Raw genomic sequence first — 22,103 nt, forward strand, 5'->3', positions numbered from 1 at the left:
ACCGTTTAGGCTCTCGAGTGATTGTTTAGTAAAACTCTTTTACTCGATTGCTAGACGCGTCTGTTTGTCACTTATCGTTTTAGAATAATTAAAACAATTTTATTTTATCCCAATTTGCCATAGAATCGTATAACTACCCACTAAGGGTGGTTATGGAGAAAAAACAATTAATTATCATAAAATTAATAAATTATAAATAAATATGATATCTAACTTATCATATTATATTTATAACCTATAGTTTTAATATTGCATCATATACAACATACAAACTTTAGTCCTTTTTCTTTATTTTATGACATTTAATATAAATCATATTTATATTAAATTTAATGACTATGAATCTAATTCATAGAAATTATATTTGAATCATATTCAAATATTTTTTCATCCAATTAAACAATAATGTATCAAATACATTATATCAAGTATATCATATATAATTGAATTAATTGAATTATATCATATATAATCAAATTCCCTTTTATTAATTTGAACATTTCAAATTAACCCAAAAACTGATTCTCAACTTGAATCCATTGAGCTACCAAGGGGACCTTATGAACCTGTAGCTTGAAGCTTCAACAGTACGTGAATAACTCACTAAATTCTTTAATCACATTATCCACCATCCGTTAACTATCGGGCACTCCATTAAAGACCGATAGTTGCAATCTTTGCAGTACAGATATATTTCTATGTCCATTGAATATAACCAACCAACAGTACGATGATCTTTCACAAATCGGTTGTAAGTATAATCGGACCAAATTACCGTTTTGCCCCTGTAGGTACATCTAACTCTTTAAGTACCATTGATTCCTCTAATGAACAATATATCATAGTCCTACTATGACTAAACCCTTCTCAGGCCAAGAGAGGGTGTGGCGTCACATTGTTCAAGATCCGAAATCAGCTCTTAAGGGAGCATTTTATCTACTTACCCCTGTTTCGGGGAAGGAGTGAATTTCATCTTGTGTAGCTAAGTTCCCAGCTCCCCAATCAGACGAATCCCCAAAATGTTAGGCATATTGAGTTGGCGATCTGGCCACTCTCACCCATGTAAATCAAAGGACCGCCCTCATAGGCAGGAGTTCACAACTCACTCGGGATTAAGGACATATTACCTATGGTCATCATAGTGAAATGAAAGTCTCAACTATGAGCGACGTTATATAACGAGACTAAACATTTCATGGTCCGGTCTTATACAAACTTCTTTGTATAGAATATCCCCGCTTGCATGTCTAATACATGAATGATCAGGATTAGATCATTTGTAATACTTTACAAAAATTTTAACACCTACAAAGCGGACCATACTCGTAGTGTCACTAGGATAAGGTACCTAGCCTTATCTATATACTACAGACTATTTAGGTTATCACTTAAAACACGATCCACTTGTACGTCTCCACATACATGCTTAAGTTACAACCATAACCATGGATGTAGTTTATTGGTTTATGGTTAATGCAACTAAAATATCATATATTTTATAGATTGAAGTGAATAAAATATCATATATTATAAATCACAAAATGTTTGTTCATACAAGTGTTTACAAACTACAGGACCTTACAAGATTTAGGGCATCAACCCCAATAGGATAAATATCAAAAGTATCAACATTATGAGAGTATGACTAAATTCCTATGTTAAGACTAAGAAAAAGCAACGATTATGAGTATGAAACATATTTGGGTGTATCTTAGTTGCACATCATCTTTATGGAGCTCACCCTGTTATCTACTTGATAAATATCACAAAGAGCATATTTTTACCTTCCATTATGTTATTTTCTTCAGTAAAAGAGTCACTTTTCATGATATTTTGACCCATGATGTCCAAAAACAAGTAAAATGAGTAAACACATGTCCTTTGACAACTTCAAGTTAGTTTAAGATTATTTGGACCAATTTTGTGAATAGTTACAATTGGTTTTGGTATTTTTGCAGAAAAAGTGTTTGATACGCCCACATCGCCTGCTCGAACGAAGTCAATGCTTGCTCCAATTGTTCAGTCTTGATGGTTTTCCAGTCTTCAATTATTTTTCACCTCGATTTCAACTAGAGTTGTTAGAGACATGGATCTTGGCATCCATCCAACCATTATGGCCTAAATTGTGAATAAGTCTTCAAGGGTCATCAATCTCCAAGCCTTTGAAGGAAACCCACAATAATCATCAAGAAACTCTTTACGAACGAAAGTTCCTCTGAAAGTGTAGTTCTTTAGTTCACCTTTACCTGCGAGGACATGTGTAGAGTAAGGAATCACCTTGAGAAAGGTTGAATCCATCCTAAAGAGGCTTTTAGTATGTTGGTTTTTTATTCAATGAGTATTTGTACTCTTTTTCCAACATTCTTTATCTACTATTTTCTATGTTTTCCCTTCATTTCTTAGCATTCTATGAATCGAATACTTTGTAACCTATGACATTTGAATTAATGAAGTTTATTCATTCTCAATTATTTATGAGCTAATTTTCTAAAAGATTCAATCATGTGGATACCCTAAGAAATAATGCCTTAAGGCAATGCAATTGCATCGAATTTACATCTATCTTTTTATTTCTTTTGTTGAATGAATGACATCTTGTTAAGTTAAACTGGACATTTGAGTTAACATGTTAGTGGAGTCTTAATATTGCAAAAAATTAGAACATAAGTGGAACTCACAAAGAATATGAGACTAGATATAGGTTGTCAAACAACCTTAGACATAAGGTACATCATAGGACTTAGAGAATGCATGAATTAATCTAAGATTCAATTAGATGTAAAGATAAAGGACTAGTTGCTTAACTTCCTAAAAGAACTTGTAAACTAAGGTAAAATAGGAGTTGTTATTTGTTCATAGTTGTTGATGTATTTATGATGTAGCCACATGGCCTAAAGAATATTGTCCATGGATTGAAACTTGATCTCCAATCCGTGTTGTCATTCATTATTTACTTTTATTATTAGCAACCAATCCCAAAATCACCTATTTTAAATGGTTACTCTTGATTTGCATTGAAAGTGTTGCCTTAAAAGGAATTGAATTGCTTGTTAATTTTATGGAATACAATATTTGGAATACAACCTAGATTACTACTTTTGTTGGAAATGACCTTTTGGTTTAGGCCCATGGAAAAAATTAAGGGAATGGGAGAGCTTTATCCCACATCGGAAAATTTAGCAATGCCTAAAGGATATAAATATCAAGGCATGCTAGATGTGAATCCAAAGTGTGTTTGTGGTGAAGTATAAACTTTCACCACATGTGTACATTTTTGCCACTACCTGGCTAATCGAATCAACGTATACATTTTCTTTAGCCGATATTCTTCTCATTTGTTCAACACTTGTGATAGTGTATGCTTTTATACTAGATCTTATAAATCCAATATCATATCACTCATGTACATTAATGTATCTTTTGAGTTTTTCCTCAATGTGACTAAACTATATATTTCACAAAGATGAGTGCAATCTAAGATGCGTTCAAGTATTGATCTTAGGGGTATATATAAGTGAAAGGGCATTTTCTTTGTTGGTATAAGGTCTATTGGTGAGTTAAACAATACCATACTATTACAAATTGTTGTTTCTAACAACTGGCATTATTCAGGATCATGTCTTTGACTAAGCTATAAATGTATAATATTTATTTAAGATATGTTTGATTAGATTAAGCATACAAAATAACTATTTACATCGTTATTAGATTACAACTTTATGTCAATGTACAAAAACATATTAAGCTCATAATAAAACTATCAATACATAGATTGAGTGTATAAATATTCTAGTTAAAATGAACTACTCAATAGTAATTGACATGCACTTCTCCTTTTAAGTCGAAGATGAGTTCCTCCATCTCCATAACTGATGTACTAAAAACAATAATATACGAATACTCTAAAATTAAGAAATTGAATCTAGTAAAGTTAAGTATGAAAATCTCACTACTTGCAAGTGCTAATATGAGCATATCTTATTAACGTAAATTTATACCATCAATTTCGAGGTCTAAGATTCAAGCATTCACTACATATTGTCAAACACATCCCTTAGGTCGTCAAATGTTAATTTTTTCCAAATTACAAATCCGAAACACAAAACATAAGTTTTATAAATATAGATGTTTAAAAGGAAATCCTTAGTGCAATTTTAAAAAAAAAAAAAAGAAGAAGAAAAATACTACATTACAAAGAATCCAACGTTTTTAATCTTAAACTACTCAAATTCAAGCATAGCAAACTCATGTACGTAGGTAACGGTTCATGATAAAGTAATCCTCTTCAAAACAAAATATTATTCTCCCTTTAGAAAGAATGTCTCCCTCGAAAGGGTTGATAAAGTCTCAAGAAAAATTCAATATCTTGTCATAATATTTCAAGTGGAAAAAAAGGCAACTTTATGACTCATAAATGGAAATTATAGTTGCTTAGGACTTGAAGAAGTGGCCCAAAATATATATAGTCATTATACTTTCAAAAGTGACCATTTTGATCCCATCATTTTCATTTTTACTTCACTTTTAAGAGGTCAAAATAATTATTTTTAGAAAGTTCAAAGACCAAAATGAATTAAAGTTGAAAGTACAAGGACCAAAATGAACATTATGAAAGTTCAGGGACCAAAATGAACCAAAGTTCAAAATATAAGAACGAAAACGAGCATTTTAAAAGTACAAGAATAAAAATGAACAAAAACTAAAAGTACAAAGACCAAAGTAATATTTAAATCTTTAATTTACCAAAGTAATATTTAAATCTTTAATTTACATATCATCACTACAAGAGAGTATTGTTGATCTTATAGATAATAATATTATCGTTCAACATTTCTTTTATAAATTTTGAAAATATATTTACAACTTTTCTTTTCTTTTTTTTGGTTATCATTTAGTCAATTCTCATAAAAATTAACTTTGAAGATTTATCGATTAGACCTAAATCAAAATCAGTAGCGCAGACCAAAGGGGGGGAAATCCATTGATTAAAAGGGGACCCCTATCATTAAAGTTCAAAACATTACATTATTTGTTGTTAAAGGATGGGGGATGATATTTTTGGTACAACTACTATTTTCGACATTTTGTACCAATCGCCAGCCAACAATTTCGTTCAAGTGTTTCAAATGATTGTTCATGCATGGTATATTCCTCAAATAACCCTTATATATAATTTAACTCTATTTAACAACAATTTCGTTTTTTTTTTTCCTTTGTTACTTATGAGATGTTTATAGTAATTTCTGATTTTTGTTTTATGTTTTTTTTTTTTTTTTTAAAAAAAATCGTTTTTAAAATGGTAAGTTAATTTTAAAAGAAAAAGTTCTAAGGATAAATATTCCTGAATTTTAGACTGAAGGTTCAAGAGTTATATCAATTTAAACTATAGACTTTTATAAACATATTAATTTAAACCATGAACTTTCATAATTGTATTAATTTAAACCTTCCATTATGTTTTATTTAAATACACTTATGAAAGTTTAGGGTTTAAATTGATACAATTATTAATTTAGGGTTTAAATTAATATAACTCTCAAAGTTCAAGGTTTAAGTTGATATGATCACCAAAATTCAGAGTTAAATTGATACGGTTATTAGCTTAAGATTGAAATTGATATGATCCCGAAGTTCAGGGGTATAATTTGATATTTTTCCGAGTTTTAAAAAGAGAATCCATTTTCTAAAACTTGTAATTTTCGTTGGGAAAAAACCTCTAATTTCTATCGTAAAAATAAAGAGGAAAATAATTGAGAAATTAAAATAAAACAGTAAAATTAGGAAAGATAGTAGTTTACATGGAGGACTCTAAAAACCATGATCCACAAGAAAAAATCTGAAAATTTATCAAAATCACACAAAATAGTTTTCTCACCGATCTCAATTACAAAATCACTCATTTAAATCTTTTCTAACTTTTAATCCCACGCTTAATTAGAGATACAAAAAAAAAAAAAATTAAATAGAATTAGCACACCCGAACTTAAAATACTTCTAGCTAGGATAATTTGAACCAAAACCATATGCACTCTCTTGAATATTTTTTTTACGTGAACAACTACTTTTTTAATATTTTTTTTATAAATCCAAATTCAGACATTTTGGTTGAAAGTACACATTTAAAATGAGTTATGATTCTCACTTGCTGGCAAATTCTTACTTTTTTTCTTATAACATTATTCTTCATCTTTGATTTTATCTTATTATTTCTTTCTAACCTTTCTATCTCTCTAAATTTTCCCCCTCCATAAAACTTTTAGAAATTTAATTGTGTAAAATTTTCCATCTCTATTAATTTTCTCTCTCTGAAACTTCAACTTTAAAAAGAAAAAAAATTCAAACTTTTTCTTTAAAAAATTCATTTCTCACTTTACTTATAACTTTTCTCCTCTTTTTCTCTAATTTATCTCTCTTTAGTATATCTCTCTCTCTCACTGAAATTTTCATGCCTATAACTTTTATTTCAATCTCTTCTAATATATCTCTCTCACTTTTTTCTCTCCAAGTTTCAATATTTTTATCAAAGCCTTTTCCTCCAAAACTTGTGCCCTTTTTTTTTTCTTTTTCTTTTTCTTTTTTTTTTTTTTTCTTTTTTTTTTTTTTTTTTTAAAAAAAAAAGTGTCTTCTAATGTCTAACTTTACTCTCACTTTTATCTCTTAACATTTATTCCTCTCTTTCTCTAGTTAATATTCTCTTTCCCAATTTTTCTCTCAAAATATCTCTCTCCCCAAGATTACTCCTCTTGACCATTTGCGGAGTAGTATTCCTCTAACATCGAAGTTGACTAAGGGTGTTAGTAGATTGGGTTAAAATACTTTTTAGACCTAAGCCAATTATTCGATTTGTAAATTTTTTCGACCCATTATTAAGAAATGAACCCAACTCAACTCAACTATAAAATATTTGGGTTGAGTTAGTTCAGGTTGTTTGGATCATTTATTTAACTTTTTGTTCTAAAAATAAGTAAAATGTTAATATGTAGAAATTTGATTGAATTATTTTTATATATTGAATTAAGATTGACAACTCCATTTCAATTTATATAATGCAAATTTTCTTTCCAAAGTGTTAAAAAACTATTTTTTATGAGCCGTTAAAGAATAAATTATCTAAAAATAATGAAATTAAACAAAGAAAAAATAAATATATATGTATATATAATTGAACCATAAGTAAGAAAACATATACATTTTAAAGTAAATAACAAGTTCGAGTTGGTTCAGGTTGGTTTGGGTTACTTTACGTGAATCCTTGAGTCAACCCAACCCAAAAATTTTCATTTATTTGAATCTAATCCAATCCAAATGAGTTGATAGTCTAATCTAAACTACACGGATTGGGTTGGATTGATCAATTTTTTCTAGTTATCGAGTTTTTTAAACACCTCTAAGACTGATAGTACAAAATTGTACCAATTGAACTAGGCTCATTTTCGCTAAGATGATTGTCTCTAACTTTTCTTTTCAAAACAATTAATCTATCTCCCTAGACTTTTATTAATCTATTTTCACATCTATATTGCCTTCTCTAACATCACTCTTTACATCCCTGACCTTTTAAGAAACATAAATCTAATGCAAATATCAAATACATTCAAATTTTTGTTTCCTAGCAAAAAGCATAAAATAAAAACTAGTTACCAAACATATAAACCAAAAACCATCTACCAAACATATATGATCTTTTTTTAATGAGATAAAACCTAAAACCTAAATAGTTATCCAATAAGCCTTAATTTTTCATTTGTTTTAATGTTTAATTACATTGATTTCATTGTCCAAAAAAAAAAAAAAAAACTACATTGATTTTATATATACTTGAAAACATTTACTTTTTTAAGGAAGTCTTCCTCATACTTTGTATTTTTTAAAATCAAATTTTTAAAGACTTTTATTAGAAATAAGAAAGGCATGAGCCTAACTATACAATGGTAGAAAAGGCAAAACTATTTTTCAAAATCCTTTTAAGCTGCTTCCCACCTAATTAGAATTTATTCCAACTTATAAGTAAATACTTTTAAAGCATTTTTCACAAACAAACAAACAAAAAATCCAAATTCAGGAGTCCAAAACATGCTATAAATAGCTTCCAGAACCGAAGTACATTTTTTTTCACAAAAATCATCTAAAATTCTCTGCTAAAGCACTTTTCAAGAGTGCTGACACACGCTATAAAGTAGCTTCCAATGCTATTTCTAGACATGAAAATTCACCAAAAACACATTCATTTACTTAGAAAAGTTAACCCAGATTATCCCCTTAAGCTTGGATAACATTCTAAATCAAGAATTTAGAAGGTGGAAGTTAAGGGCCTTTAGTTGGGGAAATGAATTGAAATTGAAGCAAGCAAGAAATTCACCAAACTTCACAATGGTAGGATCAAACTAATCCAACAATCCAAATGATTTCAAACACCCAACTCCATCTAACCCATGTCAGCCACTGTTACTTTCTCTTTAAACTTAGTAAAATCAACAAAACAAATCATGGTAAATAACCAAAGAGGATAATATAACATATGCTCCTGCTACTACTACAGATTAATGCAACAATGACTTCACAGATATATCCTCATGATTTAGCAGATTAATGAAGTTGAGTGTGGAGCAGAAGAAAATAGATATTTTCTTTGTATCGTTCCAATTTTATAGGATGTCCTTGAAGAGACTAGAAGAAAACAAATAGTTCTGTCAAGTTTTTGTTGTTCCTCACTGTCTCAATTCAACAATGCATTCATTCACATACATCAATGAAGTTCGATGTTATATTATGTTACTATGGAAAGTACTTCTCTTCTCCTTGTCTACCTTGTGCTTTTCTAGTTTTAGATTCAATTACTCGAAAAATGGAACAGAAATGAGAATTCCAACAAGTCATGTAATGAAGCATCATATACACTATATCAGGCTGGAACCAAGTAAGTTCAATATGAGAGAGAGAGATCACCGTTTCTGTTTGTGGTGCTTCATATTTTCTCCTCAACTTTCTCAAATGTTGTCTGTCATCAGTTCCATGCTTATCTCTAGTCAGTTCTTTTAATTAAATGAATACTCAGATAACATCTTTCAAATTCAAAAACACAAATGTACAACCTACAGAACAGAACCTGTTCAAGTAAGGTCATGACTAAAGGTTGCTCTAGAAATGAACAATTGATACATCATGTAACAAAGGTGAAAATTTATTAGATGATGTACCCTGCTTGCTGCTTGAGCTTTAACAATCACATTTCTAATGCATTCAAAGCAGCAAAGATATATAATGTTTTGCACTCATTCCACTAAGAAAATATGTAATTGAAGATTTCAACAAACAAACAGTTAATTGATTCCTTTCCAGTTTCAGCAATACTAGGAAGGTTTGTCCTCAAAACTACTCGATGAGATTTATTTCCCTCCTCTTATCTGCAGAATGCACCTTTCCATCTCATCTAGAGTCATTCATTCTCAGCACTCAAACTCTTTTGAGCTAGGACAGTCATATAGGTCACCATGTACAGTTATCAATATGCACATTGTAATATTTCAATCATAGCAAATAGACCTTTCAGTTTGCCAATTTAGATGAAAAGAGCATTCATTGGTAAGTTCCTACTTTTGTGAACTTCAAACGACATATAACCTCTTTCATATTACGTTTCCATCCCTCCATTTCGCCTTTTAACATATTTTTACTTTGGATCATCTTCATGAATAGGTTTAACACAGAGTTTTAGAAGAAGCCTAATGTATTGACCTAAATCTAGAACTTAGCAAGTTTCTTCAGAAACTAAAGAACAGTACAAGATTTAGTTCAAGCCTTTTAACATATATTGCCCTTAATTGAGAATGCAATGAACTATTTTAATATCCTACATCAGAGTAAATCAACAGTATGCTGTATGAAGTTCAAGCGAACTTTTGACTTATGAGTTCTATACACGTGGACACTCCGAAGCCTAGTCAACTAGATTCTCACCATATAGTAAAAGAAACCCACGATGATCAGAACAAATTGAATTCTTAAAATTATATGCATGTATGATTTAAAGAAAATACATTTTTTTTTGGATAAGAAACAATTTCATTGATGAATGAAATATCCAAAGAGTACAAAAGGGATAAACCCAATAGTGAAATCACCCAAATACAAACAAATGTGGAACCCAAATAAGAACAACATAATCAAGGATGAACAAGGAAAGGATAGTTAAAACTACATGCCAATCCAAGCCAGTACATCAGACACCTTATTAAGCTATTCATCCATAAAATTCAAAACCCTTCACAAAATCAGTTCAATACGGACCAAGCCAACTTAGACATATCTAATCAACCATCCACCAAAACCAGAACCCAAGAAGTGGCTATAACTATTCTTATAATAATCATATTTACAAATACCCCATCAAATGGGTACTACATACCTCAAGTCCATACTCAATAATCATCTAAAATCAGGCTTCATATTTCCTCCCAATAATTCTTCACCTCATCAGTAATTAGCCACAAACAGAGAATTATTGTGTACAAACATGATTAGAGACTGTTGGACAGACAGAAATTTCTTATTCAATGCAAATATAAACAGCAGCAAGTCACAATGAAGCAAGTAAGCATTAATCTCCAAACTGGAAGGCAAGCTCAACCACTTCAAATCCCCATCCTCCCTCCAAGTAAAAGATGAAGCACAACAGGTCGTTGAAATAACAGCCATACAAGAGTAACCAATTTTGAAACCTTTTGGTTCAGATATGTATTCGATGACTAAATTTCCCTCTTGTCTTGGTTCAATTATTTTACAAAGCCACATCGAGAATTGAGAAAGTTAACTAGCTCAAACGAAAAACACCCGAGCAATTTTTCTACATTACAAAGGCAAAGAGTAAATGGTGTAGATAAAATTATAGAAGAAGATCAAACCTTAAAAGGTTGATAGTAATACTGCACAAGGGAGCTTGGTATTAATACTGAGATCGAAAAAACAATAATTGTCTTGGCCTGATGATTCATTAGAATGAAGTAAGACGCGGAATAACAAGCCTGATTAAAGGTATTCAAATTCTTCCTCCTTAAGATGAGCAACGAATTTGACTGGTGGACGGCCTTCAACTGGAACAACAAACTCCACCTTATACGGAAGATTAGCAGATACACGCTTCCCCTTCCAAACACGTACATAATCCTTCAGCACTCCTTCCATTCCCTCAAGATTCGCCTCTGGTAACTTCGCTACATGATACACCTTCAAAGGCACCTTAACCCTAACTCTGGCTCCAATTCTAGCGGCAGCCGCTTCATCAGTCTCTTCCTCCGACAATGACGTCGTCGCCGCCGAAACAGCGGTAGCTGAGGGCGAAGTTCCGGAATCTGATCTAACTGGAACCTCGCTAAACAATCTTCTCCCTCTTCGAATCGAGCAGTTGAAAGGATTAACAACAACTGACGAAAGAGAACAAACGGACGAGGAATAGGACGATTTGACATCAGCACAAGAGAACACCGTCATCGAACAGGCAGAACGAGCTGCCGCCGACGCCGACGACGGCGCCGGCGTTGGTATCACGCCGATACTGTTCGCAATACTGATCATTTCTGTGTCGCCGGTGGAGTCGTTCGCTGAAGAAGGAATTGTATATTATTGAGATTGAGAGTTTTTAATTTTTAATATTTACAGAATTTTCCTCTTCCTTTAATTTCATCCTATTAATTTATTGCCACTTTCCACACACACACACAGCCTTACCTTACCGGATATTTTCCTCTTCGTGAAGAGCCAATTTAATTTAATTTCTTTTTTCTTTATTTAAAAAGTAAAAAGAAAATAGAAATTATTATTATTATTCCTTTTTTCCATCTTATCTGGAACAAGAGAATCTAAACGATGCCACGTGTACTTCCTTATCTCGTGGATATGTGAACGTGAGATTATCGCGTTGTCGTTCTCCATTCCATCGTTACGTTACGACAAATCGTCCGAAATTAGAATTTTTAAGAAACTATTCCCCACTTCACATTTTGTGTATATCTAAATTATAACCATGTTTTATAAAGTACCTATTATTTTTAGTTTAGGAAAAATGGAAACTATCTATATATATTACCTTTTTTTAATCAGTTGAACTATAATTCGGCTGACATTTTACTAATTTACTTTTGTTTCTTAGAATAATCATTATTATCATTACATAAGTGAGAGAAAACGAGATGCTTTTTACTTAAAAGAAAATGAGAGGCAAAATTGGTAAAACGGTTAAAAAATATATGCTCATGCAGTTGGCTATATTTAAAATTTTTTGGCTATTCTTCCATTTGAAAGCAAAAAATATAGCCACCTACAATCAAAAAAATTAAATAGTAATGCATACATAAATACATATACAGGTCTATTTGATTCTAATCTTTTAAAAATACCAATTACCAGATTTCTTAGATCTCAAGAATCTCCTAAATACAAAATTGAAAAAAATAATATTAAATTAAATTAGACAAATTTTTTTGAGAAATTTATTGATAAACTTCTATCCACTTCTATCAAAGAAGATTAAAATTTTATTATTTTGTACCCCTAAAATTTAATAGATAAATTAATTTTTAAGAATATTAAATTCATTAGAAACCTACTGAGAGATTAAAGTTTAGAAACTTTTTACTTCTAAAATGCTCAGGAATTAGATATTTCATAAGTTCATAAACTAAATATTTCTATTATAAATGACGAAATTCACGAGTAAATATATGTTGGTCAAACTCATAATTCATGAAATCAATAACGGCTCAATGTCAAGGATTTGCCAATAACGTTTTTATGACACAAATCAAAGCTGAAATGAAAAAAATTCAAGTTCGTTCATATCAAAGCGTTTCAAGTCCACATAACCTTAATAATAATAACCAAACAAAAACCAACTAAATAAATAATATTAACCAAACACACCTACCAAGAAATATGTCAACTATATTTCAAACCAGCTACAAAACATTTTTAATCACTAACATTAATAACTAATTAAGAAACTCTCACTATGATTAAAATAGGCCTAACTAGGAACATCAAAGAGGAAGAACTGGAAAGGTGAGAAGGGTGGGCCAAAAGTTAACAATCACGTATTTACAATATAAGTATCTCCAGAAAACTTGTGAAGAATGTAAATAGAACTAAATCGAGTTGACCGGGGCACTGAGTGTGCAGCTTATCGTGCTTGTACAATGAAAATGATATGATGGGGATACAAAATACACAACAGGGGAATTCAAGAGGGGATAGGACTGCAGGACAAAAAGCAACGTGTTTTCTGAACAAAAGATTTACAGAGACCTCAATTTTGTTCGAAGGTAGAATAGGACTGTGAGACGGGAAATGGGTAGGAAATAATGCACAAAGATTCTCTATTATGATATAAAGGATTGCTCCGCATGTTACACAACCACACAACGAAAAACGACTCAGTTAAACGGAATGCGATCATCAGTCAGTGGCACATCAAAATATTTCAGATAAGAGGATTACTTGGTTATACGTGATGGCCAGGAAATCGACCAATAAGTCTGCATTGTTCTGGAAGCAAAGAAGAAACGACTTGCCCAGTGAGGGGGAAGAGCTCACCATCGATGCCACACCCATTGTGTGTATGCTTACCAGGTTTAATTTTCACAGACTTCACCTGTATCGAGAACAAACGATGTTTTAGGTTGTGCCATTTGAAGCTTTACCTGTCACTTTCACCCTTTTACAGAATCCTAATTGCAGCCTGAAAATGCAAGGGAAAATAGGAATGTAGAGTAACATACCTTGACATATTCAACAAACGGCAGTGAAAGGTGTCGACCAATCTGAAGCAGCAAAAAAAATCGCAACAGCCTAAGTCGTCCACTCCCATGAACCAAAACCAAGTCAAGAGTATTGTCATCATGCTCAGATCTTGGGGCCACTACCTGAGAACTTTGAACAGTTCTACAAGCATGGTTGCAAACTATGATTCCAAGAAATTTACCCTTCTTAGTAATCCATTTATCTTCAACCACTCGCACAGCTTGCTCTGTTGGACCTTCTTCTGCATCATTTGTTGGACCTGGCAATTCAATTGGATTTTCAACAACCCAATTAGGCTCAGTATCCCACTTCGGTTCGGCATCCCAAATCGGACCAGGATCAGACAGTGTAGAAGATATATCCTCTCTGTCATTATTTGCAGCACTGCCCCAAGAACATCTAGTGGTATCTTGTGTGGTTATCAAACCGGTCCATCCCTTGTCTGTTCTGGACTTCGACCTGGTTCTTGGCCAGTTGGGAGTAGTTGAAAAGGGTGGCTGTGGATGAATAACTTCGGGCTCCGCTGTAACATTACTCCTTCCTGATGAAAGGCGCTTGGATTTGGGATCGAGACCACGCACATACTCAGATGGTTCAGTGCTAGCACGAGTGCTACTACAGGTTGTATCCAAGTCTCCACCAGACATTCGACTAGGTGTCATTATTGAATCAATACTTGATAAACTAGACGCCCTAGGGATGCCCTCTTTGCTCGATCTCCTCATTATATCTGTGTATAAATCTGACATGTCTACAACTTCACGTTCGGCAGAGCATTTTCCTTCATCCTCTAATGATGCAGGAAGGTATTCCACTTCAAAGCTGTACTTCGGTAAGCATAAGAATTTGAGGAATCCAGCAACAAAGTAACGTAGAGGACCAAATCCCTTCTGATACTTTTCAGAAAGTTCCAACACTGTTAACAAATGGACAAATTCAGATCATTCTCTTTTATGAAACAAAATCCATTTCAACATTAAGAGAAAATAATTAAAGTAGGTTTCTTATAAAGAAAAGAAAGGTAACATGATGTCCACAAAAATTGGTGTAACATGGAACTGAAGGCAGGCCAACCTATTCAAAAGCCATCTGCAGCTTAACAAACGCGACAAACTTATCTACTATAGTAGTGAAACATTTTTGAAGCTTCGAGTAATAAATACTTGTTTCAAACTTATATATCACTGGCTACCAAAAATAACGAGAGAGAGGATTGCCCCAGGCCCCCAAGAGGAAGAACAAGGTGCTTCCAACAACGATAACTCAATATCAAACAGAAAGTAGGCCTCATTATTTTGTTACTATTTTTTTAAATTTTTTTTTAAAGATTAAGGTTATAAAGGTTACATCTAATCTATGTTCTTTTATTTTTCTTCTCAAGATACTTTTGAAATGGGGTTAGGAATTCACCATAGCTGTGAAGTGATAAGAGAACAACAAATGACCTATATCATGCAATGCTGCATTTTAAAAGTAGGAAATATAAAAATTGATTGATAGCATAAGCATAAGGCTCAAGGGAAATAACAACTTCCATGAACACCTCACCCCTCGAGTAAATTCAACATTGGTTCAGAACAATAATCTTAAAGACACAATGAACTCCGATATCATTACTTACCATCACTGACAAATCCATAATACGAGACTGTCAACCCAAAATGGATAACACCTGATTTGATCCATTCAACAGCAAAAACATCGGTTGCAGTAAGACCACCCTATGAATAAAAAAAAAAAATCACCGCACAGCATGAGAGAGAAATATAGCTAATAAATCTAATCTTGAAAAAACCAAAATAAAGGTAGTAAAGAATAGTCAGAGTAAAGTCTATAATATTTCCCATGTGGAGTTTATAAAAAGTTCGGTAGTAGGTTCAGACATGGTGATCAGCTGTGCTTCCGCACAAGCATGAATGTACAAGCATGTATCTAGCAATAACATCATCGTGCAGTTCAACTTTTTGTTATGGAATTATTAATACGTTGATATAACTGGTGATTTGTAGTACTTCCCACATCAGTATATCCTAAACTACGTTTCATCCAGGAACCGTAAATGTAAACCCCAATATTTACCTTTGCAAGTACAGGCCTTAATTAGAAAAGTAAATACAACAAGGAAATTTCAAGTTGTAAGACTCCCAAAAAGCATAGAAATCTTATAAACAACAAATGTAGACAGATACTGCATTGTAACCAGGTTCCATGTAGCTTTTTCATTTATCTCAAGGAATACAATAACAAAAAGTGCAAGAAATCTATTTGTTCATGGTGTAACTTTTTTTTTCTTTTTAAAGATTATCCACTGCTTTTTCTTTTTGTTTTTTGAAAAATAACAACTTTCATTGAAAAACAATGAAACAATACAAGGGCATGCGTAAAGTCAAACCCACAAAAACGGAAATCCCACTAAAGAAAGGGTCTCCACCTATACAAAACCATGCCTAACACATAATTACAAAAGGTCCTCAAAATTGAAGCCTAAAGGGACACGTGGAATCTAACAAGGGACCATGCATCACAAGAATCCCTCTCCACCCCTCTAAACACTTTGTATACATCCTAAGTTAACCATAAAAAGTTTTCACCTTCACAATAGCCATTGCAGCAGATATTGGATCTCTAACACCAAGAACAGTCCAAACTAACGAGTTATCAGAGCCTGCAGGAATTATTCCAATTGGAATAGAAATTCCTTCCTTCTGGTTGTCTCTACTTAATAGACCATTCAAAACCTGCATAACCACCAAGGTCGAAATGATTTGTATTTCTTAATATACCACTTAAGAAATAGGTTAAATTACAAATTTAATCCCTAAACTTTTGATCTTTTCAAAATTAATGGATCTACTAAATACTAAACACAAAATTGAAAATTTAAGATTCCATTAGGCATAAAATTCAAAATTTAATCTAATAGATCAATTTTTTTTTTTTTTTTTTTAAAAAAGTGAATATTTTAAGGATCTATTAGATACAAAATTGAAAGTTTAAGGACTTATTAGACACAAAATTGAAAGGTTATGGACCTATAAGATGCTTTTGAAGGACCAAAATAAAGCAATCTCTCTCTCTCTCTCTCTCTATATATATATATATTATATTATATATGTACATAATATATACGTATATATAGCAACTAACTTTTAATGAGAGAAATAAAAGATGCCTCATAGAAACCGAGGGCTGAAACAAAAAGGGGCAACTCAAAACTGTACAATTACATATAAGAGCCCCAACAATTGTTCATACCCAAAGAGAAGCATGAGAAAAAAAAAATAGATGTGGCTAACCTCATTAATAATCCCATCACCTCCGACACAAATAATTCCTGAAAATTGAAGGGTTGGGTTCATCATTTAATGAGGGTAAAGATAATCACATACATACATAAACCAGAAATAACATTGTTTATCAGAGCACATGAAATGGCAATACCATCAGGGCAACTGCTTATGTCAACACTAGATGCGAGCTTCCTAGCATGGCCTGCAGATGTCGTTTTAACCACCTCCAATTTGAACCCTGCAAGCTGTTAAGTTTTGCAATAAATAAGTAAATACATAAGCTTGCACAAGATACTGAATCTTTCAAATCCGTGGTAACCAAGGATGGAAATTATCCAAATTTTCAACTTCATTCAAGAGTAGAAATGTTAACTTCCATATGAGTTTGCACTAAATCAGCAAATCTTAATACAAAATGACATTAATGGCTTTGTACTCCATGGTCATTTGTGTGGTATTCGCTCAAGGAAAGATCTAGTCGAATGGAAACAAAGTCATGATATACAACTCTAGTGCATGAATAAACCATACCTTAAATATTGGTTCAACAATCCCATGAAAAACTTTAGTTGACCGACCCCGCCCAGAGCGTGGATTTAATATCACAAGCATCTTTGGTGGATTCTTGCATTTGAAGAGTAATTCAGGAGGTGTATCAACCGGAATTAATTCTGAAGATGCCTGCTTCTTTGATGAGAGTAAGGGGTGAGGCAAACAGTTTACATAGCAGTGCTGATCTGCAAAACCACCAACCCATTGAACTGCCTCTTCTACGCTAGAAGCCAAAAAGCGATAATTTTTCTGCTTTCTCCTGGTCTTCATAAAACAAGAAAGTCCACATGGACCCTTCTGCAGTGGGTAGGAATGAATTGTAAAATGCCTGAGACCAACATTGTACGAGACCTGTCATAGTATCATTAATTCATCAATACTTCTAACAGAAAATCTTGGACCTTGTGTTTTGGTGAGATGTAAAGAAAAGCTTACTGAAATGACATCCTCCAGACATAGCATGTGAGAACCCCATACCAAGGCCGTGCTAGTAAGTTTAGCATCAAAACCTTCTTGATCAGCTACACCAGTGTCATCAGAAGTATTCTTGTCCGAATTCTTTCTCTTATCCAAAACCAGCTTACCCGATAATACCGTATAGCCCAATAAATCCGACTTTTCATCTCCTCCACCTATGTCAATCCTGTGCTCGAAACTCTTCGGTTTGTCGCGATCATCACTGGAAGTCATGGTGAACTTGGGGATAGAGGAATTAATCTCACTCCCTCTCCTGGAAGAAGACTTGGCCTTGCTGCGCTTCTCAGGGAAGACTATGGGCGAGGAGTGTTGTCCACCAGTTGTTATTTGCGAGCACAACCCCAATCGCCTAATAGACTTCGGAGGCGTTGTCAGCCTCAAAGACGACGAAGAAATATCGTTTTCATTACTGTTCCTAGAGAGGCCTTCACTCTGCTGCATAGCTATACAATTCCGCCCGAATATATGAACAGACAAGCACCGCGAGAAACACGCACATCCAAGCCCCGCACTCAATGTCCTCTGTACACGAAGAATGAGTACGAGACGGAAGATTGGGGGAGTAATTTTTTGGTTCAAGTGAACAACAAATGAGCTGTATATGGCGATCCGACTCTCCAAAATTCCAACTGAACTAACAATTTTTCATTCATTCAACAATAAAAGCTCACAATTACCTACGCAGTTGCGTGAAAGATCGGATCAGCCAACAAGTGCACGCAATTCAAAATTCTAGGGAATACAAAATGGCCTTCAATTCAACAATTAAACGACGAATCAAAGAGGAAAAAAAAATCGATAATTCAGAACGAATTTTGATGCAGGTGCCTGAAAAAAACCTAGGGAGCTAATTCAGATCTTATACTAGTCGAATCTGAAAAAAAACCGCGGCCAAATTTTCGATCAAAGAACCCTACCAATTTCAGTTCATGCCCGCCGTAGATCCTTACTCCCCAGATTGTTTTGCTGGCGGAGAAACGAAGAGGTTGCCCACTCAAACCTAAAGCCTCTGTCATTCGGAGCTCGGCATCAAAAATAATTTTTTGCTTTAATGGCGAGGAACCTTCACTTTGTGTTCCATTTTTTTCTTTTTCTTTTTTCTTTTATATATATATTTTTAAAAAATCCCCCCGTGCTGGGTTTAGTGGAATAGTTGGTGGAGAAAAAACAAAATTGGATAAATAATAAAGAGGCTCACAAAGCTTCCAAATATTATTTTTAGTTGAATTGTAGAGAAGATTGCAAAATTATCACCATGCCGTATGGTAGCAGTACCGTTATATTCTTAAATTTTTAATTTTAAAAATTGAATCTTTTAAATTATATAAATTATAAAATTGAGTTAAATTAGACCTTTGAATGGTATAAACTATAAAATTTGTATAAGTTTAAGAGTTCAAATTTTATAAATAGTGGTTCGTTTCTACAATTATTATAAGTTTGAGGGTCAAATTTAATACTTATAGAAGTTTATGAACCCAATTTTTACAATGAAAAGTTTGATGGTATAATTGTAACTACCAACATATTTCAAGAATAGTATTTTTGCAATTTGTCGTTAAATTTATATATATATATATATACACACACACATAAATACACATACATACATACTAATGGGTTGGTTTCCATAATACCTAAATTCTAAAAAACTTTAATTTAGATTTTAGCCTTTGATGTTTGAAATTTTTTCAAATCGGCCCTGGAAAGCTTTTGCAAGTTAAATTTATTAACAAAAAAGTTTGTGCCCGTTTATGTGTTGCTTAAATGAACAAATCTAAATATAAATTTGGAGTTAATACTAGCAACAAAAAAAATTGTAAATGAAAGACAAGAATTGGGAGTGTCGGGTTTTTTTTTTTTTTTTAGTGAATGAGTGAGGAGTTGAAAGGATGTATATGACAACATGTATGATTCACATGTTTTTACATATATTTGTTAGAATAACTCAATACAATTTTTTCATCAATGGATTTAACATGAAAATCTATCGAAGGTTGTTTTGAAATAAATTTCAAACTACAATGTTTAAAGTAAAAATTTTAAAAATTTAGGGTATAATTTAAGCCAACTCGAATATTTATGGATATTTTTAACCATTTAATTGTTGTTATTATTATTGTTATTATTTTTTGTAAATTACATTATTGGTCTTTGACATTTAGGATTTGTATCAAATTAATGTTCAAATTTTAAAACCAAACCATCGATATCAATCTCTCAATGAATAAAAATCGTTAAGTATCAAGAGAGGTGCTAACATATAAGTTCCAAAAAATTAAATCGTAATAATATTTTTCAAGATGGGAACTACATCGTCATGAGTTAAATCGTAATTCGTTAAAGTTTAGGGACTAAATTGGTACCAATTTAAAAATATAAATACTAAAATTTCAATTATCTAACTAATGTCCAAGGCTAACCCGTTATTTTTATGAAAGTTTAGAGATGAAAACAATTTTTCTGAAAAATTTTCACAGATAGAAAAAATGTCAAATTATTTACAGAAATAATAATAAAAATACTAATAGGTACTGATAGACTATCGGTGTCTATCGGTAATAGACTTCTATCAATTTTTATCATTAATAGATACTGATAGACTTCTATTAACATCTATTACAGAACATTAAAATTTTGTTATTTTGTGTAAATAATTTTATTTATTTTTATATTTTTAAATTACCCGAACAAAAACTATATCATGTTGATTGAACCATATACCAGATTTTACACCTACCGATCATTTGAGGAATCCAATATATCAAACATGTAATTTTTGTGATTTTTAAATTGTAGTTCATACTTGGAAGCATAACCGTGAAATTCATTTTTTATGCATGTCATTATTTTCCAACGAGGATAATGACGGTGACATCATAAAATAAGATATTAAAGAAAACTACAAATTGATTAAAATATTTATGGCGTGGGGGTAACAACGTAATTTTACATAGTGTTTGGATAAACCTAATATCAACCTATCAACGAAAGTGCATGTTATCCTTGCAAATAAACAAATAAATAAATTATGGCAACTTATTAAATCCACCCGTAAAATACGTTTATGATTATAATCATATCTTATGATAATATGGGTTAGATGTATAAATTAATTTAGTTTGAGAAGGAAATAGCAAATACGATAGAAAATAATTAAAAAAATGGTGAAAGTAAAATAGTAAAAACTGTAGCAGATTTAGGATTGGCAAAATTCTTTGCGGGGTCGGATCCCGATCGGGGCGGGGAATCCTTGGTTTGATCGGGGATGGGGTCAAACCAAGAAAATTTTTCGGGGCCCCATCTAGGGACGGGACGGGGACGGTATCCCCACCTCGACCCCGACCCCGATTTGGTAAATTTATGTTTTAAATATTTTATAAATATATATTTATAATATATAAAATAACTTATTTATATGTATATTTATAATGTATAGACTTATAGTATTGTGGAGCCTAATATTAAATATCTAAATTCTAAATCTAAACTCAAAGGTCAGACCCAAATTTTAATCAAATTTTAAATAAATTTTTAATTAAAAAAATGGGAAATCCGCGGGGAATTAGTAGGGACTCCCAGCGGGGAAACGGGGAATGGGGCCTGCAGGGACCCCGTTTCCCGACGGGGAATTGGGTGGGAATGGGGGAGAATTTCCTCCACGGGGCCGGGGACAGGGATGCTCCCCACCCCGGCCCGACCCTAAGTAGACTATAGCTAATTGAGAACTACAAAATAGTATTTACTTAGGTTATTATATTCTTAAGATAATCCTTGCCCCAAGTGTCCCATTAATGGTAAGAATTGAGCTCTCGGATTTATATAAGTGTTAAAATTTAACATTCAAACTTACAAGAAAAAAAATTATTCTACTATATAACTAATACTTCATAAAATACAAATTTGTACCTACGGTTAGGAAAAAGTTATAATTTAGTTCCATGTGTTTATTAGTTATAATTTAATAAAACCTCATAAATAGTTTATATAGTT

At 32.4% G+C, this 22,103-nt stretch overlaps 2 protein-coding genes across 2 annotated transcripts; both read right to left on the reverse strand.

Moving 5' to 3' along the window:
• Positions 1–10,709: 10,709 nt before the first annotated feature.
• On the reverse strand, positions 10,710–11,611 carry LOC120081931 (uncharacterized). The gene has a single exon (XM_039037115.2). The coding sequence runs from the start codon at positions 11,569–11,571 to the stop codon at positions 11,026–11,028; it is 546 nt and encodes a 181-aa protein (XP_038893043.1). The 5' UTR covers positions 11,572–11,611; the 3' UTR covers positions 10,710–11,025.
• Positions 11,612–13,063: 1,452 nt separating this feature from the next.
• On the reverse strand, positions 13,064–19,250 carry LCBK1 (long-chain base (LCB) kinase 1). The gene is made up of 9 exons (XM_090315350.1): positions 19,028–19,250; positions 18,069–18,632; positions 17,613–17,984; positions 17,233–17,326; positions 17,088–17,125; positions 16,383–16,529; positions 15,413–15,512; positions 13,770–14,707; positions 13,064–13,642 (listed from the first exon to the last, which is right to left on the reverse strand). Exons 1-9 carry the CDS (start codon positions 19,124–19,126, stop codon positions 13,493–13,495), a joined length of 2,502 nt encoding a protein of 833 aa, XP_090171476.1. The 5' UTR covers positions 19,127–19,250; the 3' UTR covers positions 13,064–13,492.
• Positions 19,251–22,103: the final 2,853 nt, after the last annotated feature.

This window comes from Benincasa hispida, chromosome 7 (assembly GCF_027475165.1).
Source record: "Benincasa hispida cultivar pf3 chromosome 7, pf3_genome.v1.1, whole genome shotgun sequence".
NCBI classification, from domain to species: Eukaryota; Viridiplantae; Streptophyta; class Magnoliopsida; order Cucurbitales; family Cucurbitaceae; genus Benincasa; species Benincasa hispida.